This window comes from Oncorhynchus masou, chromosome 12, assembly GCF_036934945.1.
Source record: "Oncorhynchus masou masou isolate Uvic2021 chromosome 12, UVic_Omas_1.1, whole genome shotgun sequence".
NCBI lineage: Eukaryota > Metazoa > Chordata > Actinopteri > Salmoniformes > Salmonidae > Oncorhynchus > Oncorhynchus masou.
This window is the reverse complement of record NC_088223.1, coordinates 80,975,296-80,999,000: the sequence shown is the minus strand read 5'-3', so window position 1 is coordinate 80,999,000 and position 23,705 is coordinate 80,975,296. Positions and strand designations below refer to the sequence as shown.

The window sequence follows — 23,705 nt, the reverse complement described above, 5'->3', positions numbered from 1 at the left end:
ATGGTGGTGAAAGGGTACTATCCAAGGTACATGTGTTGTCCATGGTGCTGAATGGGTAATGTCCAACGTACAGTTGTTGTACAATGTCCTGATCGGACCCTGTCAAAGGTACAGGTGTTGTCCAAGGTGCTGAAAAGGTACTGTCCAAGGTACCGGTACTGTCCAAGGTACAGGCTATTCACCAAGTGTCTCTATCTGGCTGTGTATTGCTCTTGGTGTCATAGACTGTCAGTAATGTGATGGTGCTGCTCAATGTTCTGTAAGCACATATTGCCTGCGTAACAAGCCACAAACCTAAATTAAAAATCTAAAAAGTATGCTTTAAGTGAGAAGAGGCATTGGTCTGAAGCCGGAAAATAATGGAAATTCAAGAGCACCGCAATGCCTATTCCACTAATGTTCTGCCAATGTTTTCCAGCACACAGCTTTAACTTACTACAGTAGCTATGTTGGTATTGTACTTCAAACTATGTGTAGGCAGGTTGCATCTATAATATGTAAATCAAGGACAACAACAAAAAATAACTACAGAGCATACTGACAGGCAGCTTTGAATAGCATGACAATACTTCTAAATATATATATATATATATATATATATATATATATATATATATTCCATTAACTGCTGTGTTGTCAATTCTGTATGCAGTAAGGGGCTGTGGCACCATATTTTGCCAGTTGCCAAAACATCTAGAAGCAGTTTATTTTCTTTCATACGTTTGCTCAAGTATAGTGAGGCCACTACAATCACTGCAGTCTGCCTAGGTTAATGCAGACACTGCCAGACTGCATAGTGGTGAGTGGGTCTTTGACCAGATCAAGCCTAGGTCACCTCGGGGCTGTCCTTGAAGATGAATGAAGCATAAACAAGCGCAACCACGAGCCATTGGGAAAGTCAATAGGACTTCCCTGTGTTGTTAGGATGAGGTGAAACTGTGGTCATTCCCTTAGGGAACTCATCCAAAGCCACAGGCTGTAGCTAGAAGAGTGAGAGGGTGTTGCGTCATAGTGCGCTCACCGGTTCCAGATTGTGACTCTGATTTTAGCTTGGATTTGGCTCTCTGATGGTCAACTGCGCAACCCTACAGGTGAACATCTTCCCACGTGGCTTCCTTACTCAAACCGTTTAAGTGCCGCTGACTCATCATAAGAAAAAGGTATCGTGATTACTTCCCACTTGACAGTGTGCCATGTAAAATAGTACATTTTCTGCTAGTTCGTATTATAGTGAGAAAAGTTCCCGGAGGCAGCATGAGCCAGACATGGCATTGCTACTTAATTGCTCTTTCAGAGTGGTGTTTGAGGGCATCACCACCCCTTCCATTCAGAGTACAGGGGGACTGTGATCTCTGTGTGACTGTCAGCAGTGGTAATCGTTGAGTGGCGGAATCACAGGAGAGTTGAGTATGGAGAACGTTAGCGGGGGTGGTGTGGGGTTGAGAGAGAGATGCTGCTCAATGCTCAGCACTGCCCCTCCCGTAAAGGGAACAAGTGCCACTGCAAGGAGCTCCAAGATAGAAGGATTTATATGAAGATGTATAAGGAGAGGTGGAGGAGTGTAGAATGTCTGTATAATCAACACACTTAACCTCTAACACCAATAGTCACTTGTGTTCTATAAATAAGCAAATATATGCGAGACGTCCTGTGAAAGGGAGTTATTGCAGGTAAATGTACGTGTTATTGCAGGTAAATGTAATTCTGACGCTATTGCATGTTTGAGGGGATAACGTAACACTGTATAACTCTATATAACTCATTATGTTCTCTCTCTCTCTCTCTCTCTCATTGCATGTATGCCTAATGTAAATAGCTCTTATATAATATCCGAATGAGCAGTATATGCTCCTTCACAGAAACTCATGGCCTGGGTGTTGTTCAGTCGGGCACTCCGTAGAAAAGTTAAGACAGTATGTGTTCCTGTTTCACTCTGTATCAAAACATGTTCAAAACATGTTCTCCCTACTGAACACAGGGAGGACTTTTCTCACCAGCATCCCATTGACAGCGCGACTAGCCAAAATCTGATCCCTTTAGTTTTTCCCTCTGAACACGACCCTGGATTTGATATTTTGGTATTTTATTTGGATTCCCATTAGCTTTTGCATAAGCAGCAGCTACTCTTCCTGGGGTTCACACAAAACATGATACATGACCTAATACAGAACATTAATAGACATGACCAGCTCAAGGACAGAACTACATCCCCAAAAATATTTTTCAAGGAACCACATCAATACACACAGACTATCTAGGTCAAATTGGGGTCCTTTGCCCACTTCTGCCACCAGTCTGTCACTATGCAGTGCACAGGATACAACAGCTGTTAGTATGACACCACAGCTCCCTAATTTAGGAGACCAATACCACCGCCAAGGGACACAGTCCTCTTATTGCCCTCTTCACTGTTTGAAGAGAGAACATCTCCAATAGAACCTTATATCTGTTTGTTCTCCAAGTTTGACACATTTGATTCCCAAGCTGTCTTTAAATTAAGTGTAGAAAATGTGTGCTTATTATTGTAAATGTCATTATTTCCTTGTATTTTATTATTGAGTTAATTTTCAATCATCCACTAATCTCACTCAAACCTTTCTCAGTTAGTAGTGTTAATTGTTTGAATGTTGATTGCCCACTGATGTAACGGTTCTCGTCTGGTGAAGGAGAAGCGGACCAAAATGCAGCGTGGTATCTTTGATACATGTTTAATGATGAAGAACGAACGAACAATACAAAACAACAAACGGAACGTGAAAACCTATACAGCCTATCTGGTGACAACAAACACAGAGGCAGGAACAATCACCCACGAAACACTCAAAGAATATGGCTGCCTAAATATGGTTCCCAATCAGAGACAACGATAATCACCTGCCTCTGATTGAGAACCGCCTCAGGCAGCCATAGACTATGCTAGACACCCCCAGGACAAAACACACCACAAAAACCCCATGTCACACCCTGGCCTGACCAAATAAATGCAGACAAACACAATATACTTCGACCAGGGCGTGACAACTGAGCACAAACTGGTTGAATGAATGCTATTTCAATGTTGACTGTGGCATGGAATCTATGTCGAAAATACATTGGATTTGAAAAAAATACCCCAACATAAAGTGTTGTTTTGAGGGTACATTTCAACCACGGGATTATGTTTTCATGGTAACCAATTTACAACATTGGCAAAACTTGTTTAAAATATGTTGAATTTGTAACTTTGAAACAACGTCAGATCTTCAATGTTACGTATATCCACTATCTAAAACAGGCTGAGCAGCACATCGTATTGGGGATTTGACCTGCAGCTATCCATTTGGTCTCCCATACAGGATTTTAACCCTGCTTAGCTTTGATATGTGTCAATGACTATTACCAAAGTGCTATCGTCAGAATGATTGTTGAGAAATCTTTTAATAACTAAATAGATTCACTGTTGCTATCGAAGTCATTCCAAAGAGTAGGTTTAACAGAGCAAATGAAACGAAACCATACTTTATAAGTGTAGAATAACATTAGAATAACATTATCTAATGCACCTGGCTTAAGCTACGGTTATATAGGCAGACATAGGAAACGGCTACGGATAGCGGAAAGCAAACCCCCCATCTTGAGTCAATACTGCCATCTATTGGTAAACATAAATATACCAGGTTACTACAATAAGTGTACTATGTCACACCCTGATCTGCTTCACCTGTCTTGTGCTTATCTCCACCCCCCTCCAGGTGTCTCCCATTTTCCCCATTATCTCCTGTACCTGTGTTATACCTATGTTTTCTGTTTGTCTGTTGCCAGTTTGTCTCTGATTTTATGAACGGACAATCTCTTGTACTCTCTTGTACACTCTTGTACTCCAGATTAAATTTACTAACACACCCATAGTATAAAAGCAGCCTTTAGTCCTAAAACCTTTGGTTGTTTAGTACATAGCATCACATGTGAATCCTTAAATAGATAGGTGGCGCAAAAGCTTAAGAGGGTGTGAACAATTCCGAATGGGTGTAGACAACGAAGAGCTCTCCAGTAGGTACCAAAACATTCAAGGGTCATTTTCTCAAAAGTGAGTTTACAATTTCATCAACATTCGAGGCAGAATTACTTTCCCATTGTTCCTCAACTGTAGTTTATGACATATACTTCTCTACTTTTATCCAATGTAAAAACACAATTTCAAATTATGCTACATAAAACAGGATCGAGCCGGTCGGTCAAAAATGTTGGATTCACTTCTCCAACTAATCCAAAAATAAATGTTAAGGAAAAGGATTAAGTCAATGGCTCAAATAAAACAAATAATAATAACACTTTTTTTCAACTTTTAAAGCATGAAGACATCTCGATACTCTGTACAGCAACAACAACAACAACAACAAGCAAATTAAAACAACCACAACATTAATAATCATGAGTACATGGACAGTCAAGAGACTGAAGTTTGAGAAAGCTCATGCCCTTAAAATGTTGATATTTGGTTGCATTGTCAACCAAACACAATTCAATAATACTTTTGTAATACAGTAAATAGCCTAAAGTTAAGGATATCTTACAAACCAATGTAACAGGATTTATTCAACATTAAAATGAGTAACACATCCATGGCCACATATTGCGGTTAATGTAACTATAAATGTCATCTTGTGGAAATATAAAGTGTGCATGTTCAACATGGCATGCAAAGGTCGCAGGTCTCTGGAGATCTTCACAATTGCAATAATAATCTGTACAGAATCTTGAACAGCATTGATCACTTGCACTACAGTGTGTACAGTACTTTTAATATAATCTCATCTGCGATCCAGGTCAAGCACAGAGAGAACACATTAAGTTTTTGTATAGATAAAAAATATCTGACATTGTATTCCCATTTGAACTGCTGTTAAATGGTTGAAAGCGTACTGACAACACATTTACATGACTAAGCCAAAAAATCAGACATCATTTTTCCATATGAATTTGGATGTGCTTTTAGATGGTTGGAAGCATAGTTATAACACATTGCCTATTCAACAAACGACTGGCTCTCTTTTTGATGTGGGAATAAAATTATATATATATATATATATATATATATATATATATATATATATAGAAGAAAAATAGTAACATGAGGAATAAATACACAATGAGCAATGATAGCTTGGCTATATAAACGGGGCACCCGGTGTTGAGGGTCAGCGTGGCAGATGTTGTCTAAAAAATCTAAAGCAAATCAAATGTTATTGGTTGCATATGTTATTGTAGGTGTAGTGAAATGCTTATGTTCCTAGCTCCAACATCCTACCCTCACCACCTGGGGGCGGCCCGGATCCAGTTGCAGAGGGAGGTTGCAGAGGTAGGTGTTCAGTCCAGGGGACTGACGTAGGTGTTCCATTTGTAGGTGTTCCTTTTGTCCAGGTAGGAAAGGGCAGTGTGGAGTGCAATAGAGATCGCATCATCTGTGGATCTGTTGGGGCGGTATGCGAGTTGGAGTGGGTCCAGGGTTTCTGGGATGATGGTGTTGATATGAGCCATGACCAGCCTTTCAAAGCATTTCATGGCTACAGATGTGAGTGCTAAGGGGCAGTTGCCATTTAGACAGATTACCTTGAGTACAGGGACTATTGTGGTCTGCATGAAACATGTACGTATTACAGACTGGGTCAGGGAGAGGTTGAAAATATCACTGAAGACACTTGCCTGCTGGTCAGCGTTTGCTCTGAGTACGCATCCTAGTAATCCGGCTGGCCCTGTGGCCTTGTGAATGTTAATCTGTTTAAAGGTATTACTCGCATCGGCTACGGAGAGTGTGCTCTCAAACAGCTGGGGCTCTCACACATGGTTCAGTGTTGCTTGCCTTGAAGTAAGCATGGAAGTCATTTAGCTCATCAAGTAGGCTTGTGTCACTGGGTAGCTCTCGGCTGGGTTTCCGATTGTTATCTGTGACAGTTCGCAAACCCTGATGAAGACAGCTTGGCTGTCGAAACGTTGGTAATTACATTTTTGCATCTGAGTGTTTTATTTTCTAGTTCGCAAGCCCTGCCACATCTGACGAGCGTCAGAGCTGGTGTAGTAGGATTTGATCTTAGTCCTGTATTGAGCTTTTCTTGTTTGATAGTTTGTTAGAGGGGGTAGCGGGATTTCTTGTAAGCGTCCGGATTAATGTCCCGCTCCTTAAAAATGGCAGCTCTAGCATTTATCTCAGTGCGGATGTTGACTGTAATCCATGGCTTCTGGTTGGGATAAAAAAAAAAGATTTCATCTTTATTTAACCAGGTAGGCCAGTTGAGAAGAAGTTCTCATTTACAACTGCGACCTGGCCAAGATAAAGCAAAGCAAAGCAAAGCAAAGCAGTGCAACAAAAACAAAAACACTTGGGATAAATAGAATAGAATTGAGTAAGTGTTTCTGTGCAGGGCCTATGGAACTGAGCTGTCACTGTGGGGACAAAGTTGTCGATGTATGTATTAATGAAGCAGTGACTGATGTGGTAAACTCCTCAATGCTATCGGATGAATCCCAGAACATATTCCAGTCTGTGCTAGCGAAACAGTCCTGTAGTTTAGCATCCCCTTCATCTATTCACTATTGATTGGAATCAGGAAGATAGAGTTACGGTCAGATTTACCAAATGGAGTGTGGGTCGAGTAAAGGTGATCTCTAGCAGCACAAGTGACATGCTGGTAGAAATGAGGTAAAAACAGATTTAAGTTTTTCTGCATTAAAGTCCCCGGTGCTAGGAGCACCGCCTCTTGATGAGTATTTTCCTGTTAGCTTATGGCCATATTCAGCTCCTTTAGTGCGGTCTTAGTGCCAGCATTGGTTTGTGGTGGTAAATAGACAGCTACTAAAAATATAGATGAAAACTCTCTTGGTAAATAGTATGATCTACAACTTCTAAAACACTCCACCTAGCGTATTGGAGGGCAGATATATATTGCTAATACCTATCCATTTTTTTACATCAGATTTACATGAAGTGCCAAGGGGGTAGGGGATAGGGATTAGGTACTAGGGGTGGGCAATAGTTCTGGACTGGGCAATAGTCTCAGCTCCAACACTTCCCATCACATGTTGTGTAACAGCCTGGGCTAAAACATTTAGGTACCGTGTTCACTCTGCCTTTTCTCTCTCCACCCCACCCTCTCATAGCAGAGACAAGCCAGCTCTGCTCTGAACAACAACTCCCTCTCGAAGCAGAGACAAGCCAGCTCCGCTCTGAACAATAACTCCCTGTCGAACTGCCGAAGTATTGACGACTGCCAGCCTATGGCAGCGATAAGAAGGTCGGAGGAGACTGCCATCTCCAAAAGTGGTGTCAGATAGCAGGCTTCACCCTCCCCCCATCCACTTCCCTCCTCTCTGTTCGACAACCACTCTGATTCTGTTGACAACAAGGGATGCAAACTACACCTCTCAATCAGTGTATCACAAGAGAGAAGCGACGGCGAGGAAGAGCACTTGATCCCCCAGACGCCTGAGAAAAGAGATTGGGGGTTGGTTCGAGCTCACCTGTGAGCATTTACCGATCCCTTTACGTGGGCTGTGATAAGCAGCCTTACTGGTTAGAAGCCTTAACATGGGGATGCAGGTTCCAGCAGTGACTGCCAGACTAATTGACAGTATATATGTTGGTTATTACGGGCTTAAAGTTGTCCAAGCACTGACAGCTTGCAGTTCGGAGGAGAGATGCTTGTAGAGGAGAAGAGATATTGACCTATAGGCAGGCCTCTTGTTAGGTATCAGATGTCTTTCGTTTTGAAGTGTTCAATAAAGGTTTCACTGAGCACATTCCCCAATTAAAGTACAATATTAACTGTTGATTCATAGCACCTGTACTCTATAATACTTAGTCGGAGTGCAGAGAGCGAGGAGGAGGAAATTGCTGTGTTCTGCTGCAAAAGCCCCCTGTCTGCACAACAGCGAGTGGGCAATAAACCATAGCTTAGAGAGTGAAGCAGCCATTTGGGAACCATAGCAAATGCCCCCCACCTCTCCAAATTACAATTTACTGAGGGGAGAAGGGGGGGAAAAAATCCTCTGTTAGCTTCCGACACTGGCACACACGCTCATATACTCATAAAACGAAGCAATAAAGCTGACACCCTCTTGAGGTTTGATGCACAATCCCTGAAAGAGTGCTGCTGACAGCAGTATTAAAAGCTTTATTACCAGTGTCAGATCAAATTAGTGGTGTGCCGCACACTCTGTATGTCCAAGGCGAAAGGCGGAGTATTTGTTCAATCATACACGACTGGTTCTGTACTCCCAACCTTAACATTAGGTCCAGCAATAACATTTGTGGAATTACCATTTAGACTAGCAGAGATGTATGGCTGAGCAAGTGGAATAGGTGTTCAACGGTGCAACAGAGGAATTGGGCGAATCTTGGCGAGTATATCAGGAATGTAGAAGAGGAAGGTATTTCAGGGGAGGGGGAATGTATCGAAATGGAGGGACGTATTTTAAAATCTGCTGTTTCTAACACTCATTTACTGGAATTATTCTAAAACAAATAATGTGTATGTAAAAACACACACACACACACACACACACACACACAATGTATTGCATGCACCTGTGTGACAGCTTTGTAGAGTCAATAATTGATTTTCTAAATATTTGAGAAACAACAAAAATGACAATGGTAAAAATATGTCTTACTGTCATACAACTATCCATGAAACATCAAGAGTTTTTGAGATGATAATGTTACTTCATATTCAAAGTACAGACATTCCCGTGTCTCTCAGACTGCAACAGCCAACATCCAGTCTGTGTTCAAGGAGAAAAAAATGCTTTGTCTTTTTGCTTTCTCCAAGTGTTTCTCTGACACTTTGATAAGCGACGCGAGCATGTTTAGATCAATGTAATGGCAGACAAGTACAAATTCAACTCCTCAAGCATGATTTCAACTCAAGCACAAGCACACCTGTTCATTCAAACTAAGAAGAAATCCCTTCTTGCCAGACGTGAGATGCAGCAATATATGAAGTCGGGACATTTCACAGTTTTAAAGGACAGAAAATAATCAATATCGATACAAAACCACTGACATCACTATCAATCATTGAAGCGACTTATAGCTCTCTGACATTACACCACAGTCCCACAGTAAAGAATTCAAGTATCACTCAGCGCTACTGTGAAGGAGATACAGTAAAGGCACATCAAACTGCAGCCAAACTTGCTGACAGTAAAGCAGACCATCACAGACATAATATCAATTACACAGCTTCCCCCATCTATACAGATCAGTCAGAGCCACCGAACGTAGAGACAGAGGGGGAAAGAGTGAGAGATGGAGAGAGAAAACACTTCTATACGGATCAGTCAGAGGCACAGAACGTAGAGACAGAGGGGGAAAGAGTGAGAGATGAAGAGAGAAAACACTTCTATACAGATCAGTCAGAGCCACAGAAGGGAAGGAGATAGAGACAAATAAGAGAGAAAGACGGAAATAGAGCGAATGACAGAGAGAGATACAGAAAGAGAAAGAGATAGCACTTTTCACTTACCAGCTGCAGTCATCCAAGAGAGCAGGACCACCAAAGGGATCATCATCGTTGAAGAGACGTAACGGGGGGAGAAGTCTGCTCCTGTGTGCCTGCCGTCTGTCTGTGAGATGCTGCTGACACCGAGACAAAGTTAGCAGCAGAGGTTTACTTGATTCAGAGACTGTGTGGAGTTGCGTGAATGTCTGTGTGTGAGATGCTGGTGCTGTAGCTCCCTCCTTCAGCTGCTGCTCTCTCAGTCAGGGTGAAAGTGTGAGAGTGTGTGTGCGTCTTCTCTCCTCCTCTCTTTTTCTATCTATCGTCTCCTGTTTGCCAGTGATCAAGTCTTCGTCTTCTCTGCTGCCTGTGGCACAGCTTCATTCCAGCTTTACGCACAGTTTCACTCTCTCTCTGTGTCTCTCTCTCTCTCTCTTTTTGCCTTTTACATTCTCGGTGAATCAGTGTCTTGCTCTACCATTCTGTTTCCCATGCTCTCTCCCCTCTGTCATTCTCTCTCACACATTGGCGTTGTTGCTTGCTGGGTAGAGCAGACACACACAGTAAGTGGAGAGAGTGCTTAAGATATTTTGCTCCTCCCTCTCTCTGCCTGCTTCCCAGCCTTCCTCCCTGCCAGTCAGTCTAGCTCAGCCCCATTGCTGCTTTTCCTGAAGTGAAAAACTCTGGGGATGAGCAGGCTCGGAAGAAACAATATCATGAGGCAATGGTATAGTGGCTCTACTGTATAATATAAAAAGGGCATCGAAAAATCCCTCTATGAGATTGTCTTTGTTAAGCAATAACATTTACAATAATAGTATAATTGTTAAGACAAGTCAATATATTAAAGATACAGTCAGGGATCTTAAGTACAAAATAATAGTAACATATCTCGCTTGTTCCCAAGTCTTCACAATGGCTAATATATATTTGTAGGATAGAACATAAAATAACATCTTCTTTGTTGATTGTATATGCCCTCGGAATACAGAAACACACTAGCTAGCTTCACAAAGCCCTGCAAGGTACAGTTGAACACAGTGTGTCTTCCTTAAGAGACTGATATGAATGCAGAGAGAGAGAGAGAGAGAGAGAGAGAGAGAGAGAGAGAGAGAGAGAGAGAGAGAGAGAGAGAGAGAGTCAGCAACATGCACTATGTGTGTTCACCTAAAAATAAGTGCCTTTTAGTTGTGCCTGCATTTTAACAAGCTAGCTTTGAAACATCAAAGGAGGGGAGCCCTAAGCTATTCCCTGATCACTTGGGCTGTTTGTTTTCACACAAGCAGCGAGAGAAAACATCTAAACAAGTAGAACGCTGACATGTATTAGCAGTTTTACTCTGCAAAAATAAATAATTGGGCATAGCATTGTAGTCATGTCATATTTTTAAGGCCATTTCTGACCCAACATAACTACCTGTATAGGCATAACCCTTCAAATTTAAATAGAAAAATGTTCAGATGACTGAAGGACAATAGCATCACACGAACATCACAATATCAACATACTGCAGTGGGCTAAATCAGGGTCACACAGAGTACTTCTTGCTAGTCTTATACAAATGTACTTTGAAACCAAATTATACACCTCACAAATGGTTATGGGCTTAACAAAAATAAGATACCTGCACCCTGTCAGATATAGAATTGAAATGTATTCAGTTTTAAGTTTGCATCCCAGTATTACACATAAACATCAAGGAAGACTGAAATATAACAAAACTGTTTGACATAGAAACATTGAATTTTCACCATAAAAAAACAAACATTTTTTATACATAATGAAATTATGACAAATATTCATAACATTCCACCCATGAGGCCAAAGAGGGCGCTTTTGGTCATTGACTGCAGGAAAGGGCTACAGGCCCAATGCAGCCGTTTTATATTTGTATCAAATCATTTCTGGGTAACAATTAAGTACCTTACTGTAATGGTTTTCCATTAAAATGGTCAAAAGACAGAAACATTTATTTTTTAATGGACAAACAAAAGGATTCTCATGCAATAATTTTGCTAGGACTGTCTGAGAGTAGTCTGAGTGGGGAAGGGAAAACTGAAAACTAGCTGTTATTGAAAGAGAGGTTTGGAACTATTTGTCAAACTTAAGCAAAACCTGCCAAGTAGTAGGTCTTGTGTAGATTGTATTTTCATGTATTTTTTATTCAAAATTATTTTTCTACAGGACTTCACAAACAGCACACCACAAAAACAAAACACCCACTTATAGAAAACATTCTAATGTGATCACCATATGTTTTCCAAATTCTATCAAATGATTTTGGTTTTTGTTTAATATTGACATTTCTTAACAGATGTAATCATGGAGATGGATATAAATTCATAGACGCAATGAAATGGTAGCACATACATTATCCCAAAATGGTGTCAGTTTATCACAGGACCACATCATACTGTATGCACTAGGGTTTCTTTGTTCTTATTGCATCTCCAACAGAGATGTGACATTTCTCGGTGCATTAGATGCATTCTGGCAGGAGTGTAGTAAGTCCTAAGAGTTATGTTGAAATGCAGTAGTTTATGTCTTAGGTAGAAGGAGCAGGTATGAACATTTTCACATCTCTGTGACCAATGGTTCTCTTCAATTTCTTCCTTTAGATCTGTTCCCCATGTTTTCCTTTTAGGTTCTGAACCACCAGGCAGAGTTTCAATCAACCCTTGATATAACTTGGTAATTAACTTCTATGGCGTAGCAACTTCTTTCAGTATTTTTCATATGCTTGATCTTTAGGTTCATCCAGAGTTGTAGGAATTAAAACAAAATTGCCCTTGGATAATCTAAATCTTTATTGTAATTGATTGAATGACAGCAGAGATCCATCATTGTACACATGTTCAAAATGTGGGATGACACTTTGGAGCCAAGACTTAAAGGTGTTGCCATTAAACACTGGAGGTAGGGTTGGGTTATTCCAAATAGGGGTGCCTGAAGATATTGGTTCTTTCCACCTCATGAATTTATGTACATTTTCTTCAACGCCTTAGACACGAAGTAGTGAGGATATTTTAGATAAGATATTACATTTATGGCTTTGATACTCTTCCATGCACAAGGATTGTCTGCTGTCTATTGTTTAAGTGAATGCAGTTGTGCAGCCCAGTAATGCATCTTCATCTGAGGTAGTCCAATATCTACAGATTTATAGAGTAAGTGTATATTGTACTGTATTTTCAACAAGCAACTATCATGAAATAACACAGATCAAATATATCACTTTTATAGTGATACATTTCATCGGCTATTGTACAATATGATACAAAACACAGGGGGGAAAAAACACATTTTGACTGCACTGGGCCTTACAAGTATGTATTGTTGTTGCATAGAGAAGAGACCGTGTAAAAGACAGAAATAGAGTGTGTCAGATTCAAACTCACACTGTCACTGGCAAACATGTGTGCTGTAGGCTGCTGCACTGACCCCTAGACCACCCAGGCCACATGCATATCAATGCTATAGATTTACTCTAATACATGTTTATAATATTCACCAAAATCACTGGACTATTTGTTTCTTTGCTCTTGTGCAAGTCTAAGCTGAGTTCAAAATAATCTCAAATGAATAAACCAATAAATGCAATATCTCTCATTCCATATACAGTGGGGCAAAAAGTATTTAGTCAGCCACCCATTGTGCAAGTTCTCCCACTTAAAAAGATGAGAGAGGCCTGTCATTTTCATCATAGGTACACTTCAACTATGACAGACAAAATGAGAAAAAAAATCCAGAAAATCACATCACTATTTTTTTATTAATTTATGGTGGAAAATAAGTATTTGGTCAATAACAAAAGTTTATCTCAATACTTTGTTATATACCCTTTGTTGGCAATGACAGAGGTCAAACGTTTTCTGTAAGTCTTCACAAGGTTTTCACACACTGTTGCTGGTATTTTGGCTCATTCCTCCATCTCCTCTAGAGCAGTGATGTTTTGGGGCTTTTGCTGGGCAACACGGACTTTCAACTCCCTCCAAAGGTTTTCTATGGGGTTGAGATCTGGAGACTGGCTAGGCCACTCCAGGACCTTGAAATGCTTCTTACGAAGCCACTCCGTTGCCCGGGCGGTGTGTTTGGGATCATTGTCATGCTGAAAGCCCCAGCCACGTCTCATCTTCAATGCCCTTGCTGATGGAAAGAGGTTTTCACTCAAAATCTCACGATACACGGCCACATTCATTCTTTCCTTTACACGGATCAGTCGTCCTGATCCCTTTTCATATAAATAGCCCCAAAGCATGATGTTTCCATCCCCATTCTTCACAGTAGGTGTGGTGTTCTTTGGATGCAACTCTGCATTCTTTGTCCTCCAAAAAGTTATATTTTGGTTTCATCTGACCATATGATATTCTCCCAATCTTCTTCTGGATCATCCAAATGCTCTGTAGCAAACTTCAGACGGGCCTGGACATGTACTGGCTTAAGCAGGGGGACACGTCTGGCACTGCAGGATTTGAGTCCCTGGCGGCGTAGTGTGTTACTGATGGTAGGCTTTGTTACTTTGGTCCCAGCTCTCTGCAGGTCATTCACTAGGTCCCCCCGTGTGGTTCTGGGATTTTTGCTCACCGTTCATGTGATCATTTTGACCCCACGGGGTGAGATCTTGCGTGGAGCCCCAGATCGCCCCAGATCGAATGAGATTATCAGTGGTCTTGTATGTCTTCCATTTCCTATTAATTGCTCCCACAGTTGATTTCTTCAAACCAAGCTGCTTACCTATTGCAGATTCAGTTTTCCCAGCCTGGTGGAGGTCTACAATTTTGTTTCTGGTGTCCTTTGACAGCTCTTTGGTCTTGGCCATAGTGGAGTTTGGAGTGTGACTGTTTGAGGTTGTGGACAGGTGTCTTTTATACTGATAACAAGTTCAAACAGGTGCTATTAATACAGGTAATGAGTGGAGGAGAGATGAGCCTCTTAAAGAAGAAGTCACAGGTCTGTGAGAGCCAGAAATCTTGCTTGTTTGTAGGTGACCAAATACTTATTTTCCACCATAATTTGGAAATAAATTCATTTAAAATCCTACAATGTGATTTTCTGGATTTTTCTTTCTCATTTTGTCTGTCATAGTTGAAGTGTACCTATGATGAAAATTACAGGCCTCTCTCATCTTTTTAAGTGGGAGAACTTGCACAATTGGTCGCTGACTAAATGCTTTCTTGCCCCACTGTAATTTGAAGTGTCCTAGCTATCTAAAATAGGTGTTGGCAGTTTAAAGCAAGAATCCAACATAATTTATCCATTAGCATGATAGTGGTTAAATACTTACTTAAGAACACATGTACAATGAATTATAGAGACAAAGTTCATATCCTGAACAGTCACTTTAATTTTAATCTGTTGAACTGGCCCTAATGAGCTTTCCAAACGTGTGTACTTGACTTCAATGTTAGCATGCGATTGTAACAAGGCGTGCTGAAACTGTCCTAATATGGGCACCAAAAAGGAGGTTGAGTAAAAAAGTAAATATATACTGTATATACACTACCAGTCAAACGTTTGGGGTCACTTAGAAATGTCCTTGGTTTTGAAAGGAAAGCATATTTTTTGTCCATTAAAATAACATCCAATTGATCAGAAATACAGTGTAGACATAGTTAATGTTGTAAATTACTATTGTAGCTGGAAACGGCAGATTTTCAATGGAATATCGACATAGGCATACAGAGGCCCATTATCGGCAACCATCACTCCTGTGTTCCAATCGCACTTTGTGTTAGCTAATCCAAGTTTATAATTTTAAAAGGCTAATTGATCATTAGAAAACCCTTTTGCATTTATGTTAGCACAGCTGAAAACTGTTGTCCTGATTAAAGAAGCAATAAAACTGGCCTTTAGACTAGTTGAGTATCTGGAGCATCAACATTTGTGGGTTCGATTACAGGATCAAAATGAAACTGGTCAATCTATTCTTGGACAAAAATGTGCTTTTCTTTAAAAAATAAGGACATTTCTAAGTGACCCCAAACTTTGAACTGTACTATACATACAGTACCAGTTAAAGGTTTGGACACACCTACTCATTCAAGGGTTTTTATTTGTTTGTACTATTTTCTGCATTTTAGAATAATAGTGAAGACATAAAAACTATGAAATATAACATATGGAATCATGTAGTAACCAAAGAAGTGTTAAACAAACCAAAATATATTTTATATTTGAGAATCTTCAAAGTTGCCGCCCTTTTCCTGTTTTGCACAGTATTGGCATTCTCTCAACCAGCTTCATGAATTAGTCACCTGGAATGCATTTCAATTCACAGGTGTGTCTTGTTAAAAGTTTATTTGTGGAATTTCTTTCCTTCTTAATGCATTTGAGCCAATCATTTGTTTTGTGACAAGGTAGGGGTGGTATACAGAAGATAACCCTATTTGGTAAAAAAAACAAAGTCCATGTTATGGCAAGAATATCTCAAATAAACAAAGAAAAACAACAGACCATCTTTACATTAAGACATAAAGGTCAGTGTTACGGATACAGTTATCGGATACAGTTATCTCACAGGTGAAAATCATCACTCCCCAATCAGTCAACAATCAATCATCAATCAGAAGACACACCTCCTCCTATTTCCTAACCTATCACAGTTCCTTCCCCATGGTTTAAAAACCCCATCATTTGTTTGTTCTAGAGCTCAATCTCTCTGTAAATGCCATGTTTGTGGGTCTCTGTGTTTCATGGGCATACACTACCCGTAGGTGAACTTTGTTAAATACACTAGTTAGAACTGGGCGGACCACCCACTGTATTTTTGGTTAGTTAGTTAGCTGTTGTTAAAATAGGCTAGTCTAGCTTAGGGGTGTTTTTGAATACTTATTGTTTCTTTCCTTGGGTCCAGCTCAGCCCCTTTTCCTGCTCCCCCCCATTACCGTGTGTTTATAAATAAACCTGGAGTTCGATGGTAGATTTCTGTTGTCGTGGTTATTTCGTTCACACTTTTACTTTGTCACAATAATAATTTGCATGAGTTATGTTACGGGTCTCATTACCATCCCCCCTAGACTGTCGGGCCAAAAGGGATTCGTAACAGTCAGTCAATTCAGAAAATGTTAAGAACTTTATTCAAGTGCAGTCGCAAAAACCATCAAGCGCTATGATAAAACTGGCTTTTATGAGGACCACCACAGGAAAGGAAGACCCAGAGTTACCTTTGCTGCAGAGGATAAGTTCATTAGAGTTATTAACTGCACCTCAGATTGGTTGAATTGCAGCAAAGAAACCACTACTAAAGGACACCAATCATAAGAAGAGACTTGCTTGGGCCAAGAAAGACGAGCAATGGACATTCAAATTGTGGAAGTCTGCCCTTTGGTCTGATGAGTCCAAATTTGAGATTTTTAGTTCCAATAGCCGTGTCTTTGTGAGATGCAGAGTAGGTGAACGGATGATCTGACGTGTGCTTCCCACCGTGAAGTATGGGGGAGGAGGTGGGATGGTGCTTTTCTGTTGACACGGTCAGTTATTTATACAGAATTCAATGCACGTTTAACCAGCATGGCTACCACAGCATTCTGCAGCAATACGCCATCCCATCTGGTTTGTGCTTAGAGGGACTATCATTTGTTTTTCAACAGGACAATGACCCAACACACCTCCAAGCTGTGTAAGGGACTGATGGAGTGCTGCATCAGATGACCTGGTTTCCACAATCACCCAACCTCAACCCAATTGAGATGGTCTTCAAGGCAAAGGGTGGCTACTTTGAAAAATCTCAATTATAAAATATATTTTATTTAACGCTTTGGTTACTATATGATTCCATATGTGTCAAAGTGTGTCAAATAGTGTGTCAAATCGGAGGGCATGTAGTCCGGTCCTCTGGCAGTCTCTACTGTATGGGGGTGCCACAGGGTTCAATTCTCGGGCCGACTCTTTTCTCTGTATTTATCAATGATGTTGCTCTTGCTGTGGGCGATTTCTCTGATCCACCTCTACGCAGATGACACCATTCTGTATACTTCCGGCCCTTCCTTGGACACTGTGCTATCTAACCTCCAAACGAGCTTCAACGCCATACAACACTCCTTCCGTGGCCTCCAACTGCTCTTAAACGCTAGTAAAACCAAATGCATGCTTTTTAACTGTTCGCTGCCTGCACACGCACGCCCGACTATCATCACCACCCTGGATGGTTCCGACCTAGAATATGTGGACATCTATAAGTACCTAGGTGTCTGGCTAGACTGTAAACTCTCCTTCCAGACCCATATCAAACATCTCCAATCTAAAATCAAATCTAGAATTGGCATTCTATTTCGCAACAAAGCTTCCTTCACTCACGCCACCAAACTTACCCTAGTAAAACTGACTATCCTACCTGTTCCTCGACTTTGGCGATGTCATCTACAAAATAGCTTCCAATACTCTACTCAGCAAACTGGATGCAGTTTATCACAGTGCCATCCGTTTTGTTACTAAAGCACCTCATACCACTCATCACTGCGACCTGTATGCTCTAGTCGGCTGGCCCTCGCTACTTATTCATCACCAGACCCATTGGCTTCAGGTTATCTACAAGTCCATGTTAGGTAAATCTCCGCCTTATCTCAGTTCACTGGTCACGATGGTAACACCCACCCATAGCACGCGCTCCAGCAGGTGTATCTCACTGATCATCCCTAAAGCCAACACCTCATTTGGCCTTTCGTTCCAGTTCTCTGCTGCCTGTGACTGGAACGAATTGCAAAAATTGCTGAAGTTGGAGACTTTTATCTCCCTCACCAACTTCAAACATCTGCTATCTGAGCAGCTAACCGATCGCTGCAGCTGTACATAGCCTATCGGTAAATTTACCTACCTCATCCCCATACTGTTTATATTTATTTACTTTTCTGCTCTTTTGCACACCAGTATCTCTACCTGTACATGACCATCTGATCATTTATCACTCCAGTGTTAATCTGCAAAAATTGTAATTAGTCGCCTACCTCCTCATGCCTTTTGCACACAATGCATATAGACTCTTTTTTTTCTACTGTGTTATTGACTTGTTAATTGTTGTTTACTCCATGTGTAACTCAGAGTTGTCTGTTCACACTGCTATGCTTTATCTTGGCCAGGTCACAGTTGGAAATGAGAACTTGTTCTCAACTAGCCTACCTGGTTAAATAAAGGTGGAAAAAAGGGTCCCAGCTACACAATGAATGGTCGTTTTGTTCAATAAAGTCCTTCTTTATATCCAAAAAAGTCTGTTTAGTTGGCGCCAATGATCTCAGTAATCCACTCTTTCAACATACATACAAATTAATCCAAAAAGTTACCAGTACAGTTCGTCCAAACAAGTCAAACGATGTTTCTAATTAATCCTCAGGTACTCTAATATTTAAGACGGAGAATAGTATGTTCAATAGGGAAAATAAATAGCGAAGAGCACGCACCTCATTCACGCACCAACAAGACCACTTTTCTAATGAGAGACCCCTTGTAGTTCTTCCAACTACTTGTTCATTTTTCAAAAGACTTTTGACATCTAGAGGAAGCCAAAGGAACTGCCATCTGGGTCCTATCTATCTGTATTTCCTATAGGCAAGCACTGAAATGTCCTGTGATCTAAAAAAACAGTATGCTAATGAAGTTAATCTCTACGGGATCAGTGTCACCCCCACAGGACGGTTGAGCTAATGTGCGCTAATGTGATTAGCATGAGGTTGTAAGTAACAAGAGCATTTCCCAGGACAAGGATATATCTGATATGGGCAGAAAGCTTAAATTCTTGTTAATTTAACTGCACTGTCCATTTTAGAGTAGCTATTACAGTGAAATAATATCATGCTATTGTTTGAGGAGAGTGCACAGTTATAAACTTGAAAATGTATTAATAAACCAATTATGCACATTTTGGCAGACTTGATGCAACTTTTTGAACAGAAATGCAATGTTTCATTCGATCTGTCTATAACTTTGTATATACACTGCTTCCATCTAGTGGCCAAAATCTAAAATGCACCTTAACTGGAATAATAAATTGTGGCCTTTTATCTTGCATTTAAAAAATGATGTGTTATATTCTCATACATTAATTTCACATTTCCACAAACTTCAAAGTGTTTCCTTTCATATGGTATCAATAATATGCGTATCCTTGCTTCAGGTCCTTTGTCATTTTAGGCGGAAATGGAAAAAAAACAGTCCAATCCTTAATTAAGAGGTTTTAAATTTTAGATTTTAGATTCTTCAAAGTAGTCATCATTTGCCTTGATGACAGCTTTGCACAATCTTGGCTTTGGCTTTAATTGAAGTGTTACCCACATAGTTACCCACATGTCCACCGAAACATGGCCGCCTTTGCCCCTGGAGAATGAATCATAAAGGTACAGTCAAATACTTTTAATGGAAATAAAAAAGGCAGTCTTGTGTTCTTCGGAAACCGGCTCAATAGACAGCTTCATAATTTCCAGCATAAATGGTGGTGCCTTTCCTCTTGAGGATTTCAATTTAAGTAAATGTGAATGCCGGTGACCATTATTTAACCAGGCAGAGTTAGTTTTGTATTGTGCCTTTGGCTGCAGAGGGATGGATAAACACAATATGTGGGCAGACTTTTGTTATTCATCTCTAGCTTCTGTCTTTAAGGACCTATTTCCATGCAGGGAAAATCTGGACACAACATTTATTTCTCCTGTGATTCCAGGAGAGACATGATCATATGCTTGCAGTTAACGCAATTCAATAACTCCCCAGACTATTTTCACAACCCTCATGGACATACCTGTGCTGCGATGGTTTTCAGAGATCTTTTTTATGCTAGAACATTATGAATTTAATTTAAGCAGGTTTATACAACAAAACAAACACAATAGCAACAGCGAGATTGTGTGAAATCACAAATTATGTTTTCTCTATTCTATTTTAATTCATTTTGCTTTTCATGAATATGTATGGATGTGGTCCCAAGTTTATGCATGGAACACTATCAAACATCTCTTTCCACTGTATATCTTGTAACTCCAGAGTCATCCGCTGTGTTTTCTTTGAATCGGTGCAATCGATGAACGAGTCAACTCTGAAGAGAGATCCATTCGACAAGAAGTAAAGTTTTTCTTTGGGTCAAAGTGCTTGAGATGCCAAAGTTGTAACCGATTTCCATGTTAGTCATGTTTACAGAGCAACTAAATTATGTAAACAGCTTGTAGGCTTTTACCTAACTGGAATAAATGACAACATAATTTATTGCATTTTTTTTCAGGGAGCTTTATCTCAAGCTGCTAAGAGTATATATAGATGTGTACAGAATCCAGGCAAAGTAGCCTAGACCCTTCTTTATGCAATCTCTGAAAGCAGAACCACGTACAGTACCGGTCAAAGTATGGACACACCTGCTCATTCAAGGGATTTTCTTTATTTTGACTATTTTCTACATTGTAGAATAATAGTGAAGACATCAACACTATGAAATAACACATGTGGAAACATGTAGTAACCAAAAAAGTGTAAAACAAATGTATTTATATATTTTATATTTGAGATTCTTCAAATATCCACCCTTTGCTAAGGTTCAATTTGCCTTGATGACAGCTTTGCACACTCTTGGCATTCTGTCGATGTCTGCAGAAATCTAATTAGCATAATACAACAAATCCCCATCATAAATTACAAATTACATGACCCTCTCCTGGACTAGATTAAAAAAAATACTAAACCCTCCACCTGACTGAAATTGAAAAATAATGAACCACCCCCATTTTCCTCTAGGTAACCATTTTGTAAATTTCGATCCATCCCTAATATCTCTTCACAGTACACAGTAAAATTAATTTGAACACTGCAAGTTCTCTAAAATAACCTTCCTATTGTGATCTTGATTTCACTCCCTGTGTCTCTTCTTCCTCGTTCCTTTCCCAAACTCCTACACAAATGTCTGTGTGCCACTTTGAAATAATGGGCGATACAAAGTTTGGCAAACCCAACGATAGAACACCATATTGGGACCACACTTGTTAGCACACCCATAGGAATAAATTGCAACTTTTACGTTGAAAACCTGTTTGCAATGATTGAAATGTGAAATTACAGCAAGTTCAGTGCCATTCACAAATATTAAATTGGTTGTCTTTAAGAAGAACTTTTTTTGGTTGAAAACTCTGTTTAATCAATTTTACACTCAATTCACACACAATCATACAACACAATATATAGAGAACGTATTAATGATAGTATCAACGTGTTGAGCTTGGAAAATAATAATAACAAGGTTAGAGTTTTAGATTTCATGGCGTCCATATTAGGACAACCTCAAGTCCTGCTGAGACTGAGGCTGCCTTAACATGGACACCATTGTCTGTCCACACCTGTTGAGGATGTCCTAAAATGGACACCGCAGATTAGCCACACCTTGAACGTTATTAAATGTTCGTCCACAATATGCACCTGTCTCCAACATTGCAAGTACAGTATATTCAAAACCTTTGCCACTCTTTGTCCCTATGCCAGCCCTAAACATAGGCTGAGGTAAATCTTCTAGGATCACTGTGAGAAATTACATTCACGGTAAAAAATAAACAGCCCTCAAAAGCAGATGATGGTGACAGGTGTCTTGCTCAACATAATCGCAGTTGATATGCTTAATCTCTCGAAGTCGTTAGAAGCTTGCCTTAACCAAGAAAAGAAAATATCACAAAGAGTTGATTAAACTATATTGAGAGACTGGCAGCACCATTTTAAAACCTAACAGGCCCACAAGTGGAGCTGAGAAAACAAAGGTAGCTGTTGTTACACTTTACAGTCTCCGTCTGGCATTCTTCTAATAACAAGTTTGGACATTCTAGAAAGTAATCGGTCCAACCAGCATCCTCTAAACCAGGGGTCTCCAACAGGTCGATCGTAAGCAACCAGTACCACACAGTCCACCAATTAGTAGCTCGCCAAACAATTCTCACAAGCATCAGACACCGCAAGCTCCCAGCTACGATCTAATCACGCAACAATGACATTATCCCACCCCTGGTTAGCGACTATTGGGTTAAAAAGCCAAACCTAACACATTATCTGCCAATTAATTTCCAGCAATATTGCCCCTGTCTGTCTGTGTTGTGTGCACGTGTCTATCACTCTGTGTGTAACCACTTGATGTGATAACCGTCTTGTGGGTTGACAGACTTGCTTTTCCCAAAACCATCTCAATGAAATGTTAACTGCAAAGTAGGCTTGCCTGGCATAAGTATATCATGAGTAAGTATATCATTTGTATCTCTTATTTGTTATTTGCAAACACTGCCATGAAAGGAGCAGCAGCAGGACAGAACCATCGCTAGACCGGCACATTAGACGGCACATTCCTCAGTTGCTAGATGCATAATTAAAGGTCCAGATGCGCAATTAAAGGGGAATTACACTCAATCTAAATATGTTTGTTTTCTTCCAGACCTAAAAGAATTGTCTTCTGAAGTGATTTAAGCATTGACATTGACTCAGAATATCAAATTTCATTGTTTCTCTATGAACAATTATAATTTTGAAAATGAAAAACTCTAAAACCAGGAGAAATATAACTGATAAAACTGAATTTAGGGGAAGGAAGAAATCCCAGATTTTATAAGGCCCCCTTAGAATGGCTTATTAACCATTATTTTACCAGGTATATTGACAGAAAACATAGAGCTCTACTTTCTGTTGTACGCTAAGGACCCAGGGAAGTGTTGAAGGGGAGAGGGCAAGAATGTGCCTATTTGAAATCTAGAAATAAATGTGTAGCTCGCGACATGTTACATTTTTTAATAGTAGCTCTCATACTAGTAAAGGTTAGAGACCCCTGCTCTAAACTAGGGCCACTTAAAGGGGCTAAAATGGGATCAATTCTAAAATGGCCAAACTCTCTAATACTATATATGGTGCTTATGTTCAGGTTGAGCATGAAAATCCACATAGCTAGTTTGGATTTGCCAAGTCCTCGGATTGGTTGAAGATTATATAAATCACTGACAGATTATTTTGGAATGATGCCCCTAAGTACAGATGTAGCACAAACAGTTTCAATTTGTGAAATGAAATTGAACTGTTCATTTTGGATCCAGGCTAAAGGAGAGGCTCATATTTATCCATGCACTGTGGTGGGTAAACATTATTAGCAGATTGTTGGACTATGGTTGAGCTCCCATGATGAGTAATGGTAGGCTGAATTATGATGCAACAAGCATTGTTTTGCACATGGATCATTCGAGCCTTTGTATTGCAATGCATTTACAGTCAGGTCCAAAATTATTGGCACCATTGATAAAGATG

At 40.1% G+C, this 23,705-nt stretch overlaps 1 protein-coding gene across 1 annotated transcript in view; it reads right to left on the bottom strand.

Moving 5' to 3' along the window:
- Positions 1-10,005, bottom strand: part of LOC135550924 (kin of IRRE-like protein 3) — a 267,107-nt gene extending 257,102 nt beyond the window's left edge. The window contains exon 1 of the mRNA XM_064982166.1: positions 9,501-10,005. Coding sequence (XP_064838238.1) covers positions 9,501-9,546 — 46 coding nt within the window. The 5' untranslated portion in view covers positions 9,547-10,005. The remainder of the gene's footprint in view (positions 1-9,500) is intronic.
- Between the last annotated feature and the right edge of the window lie 13,700 nt (positions 10,006-23,705).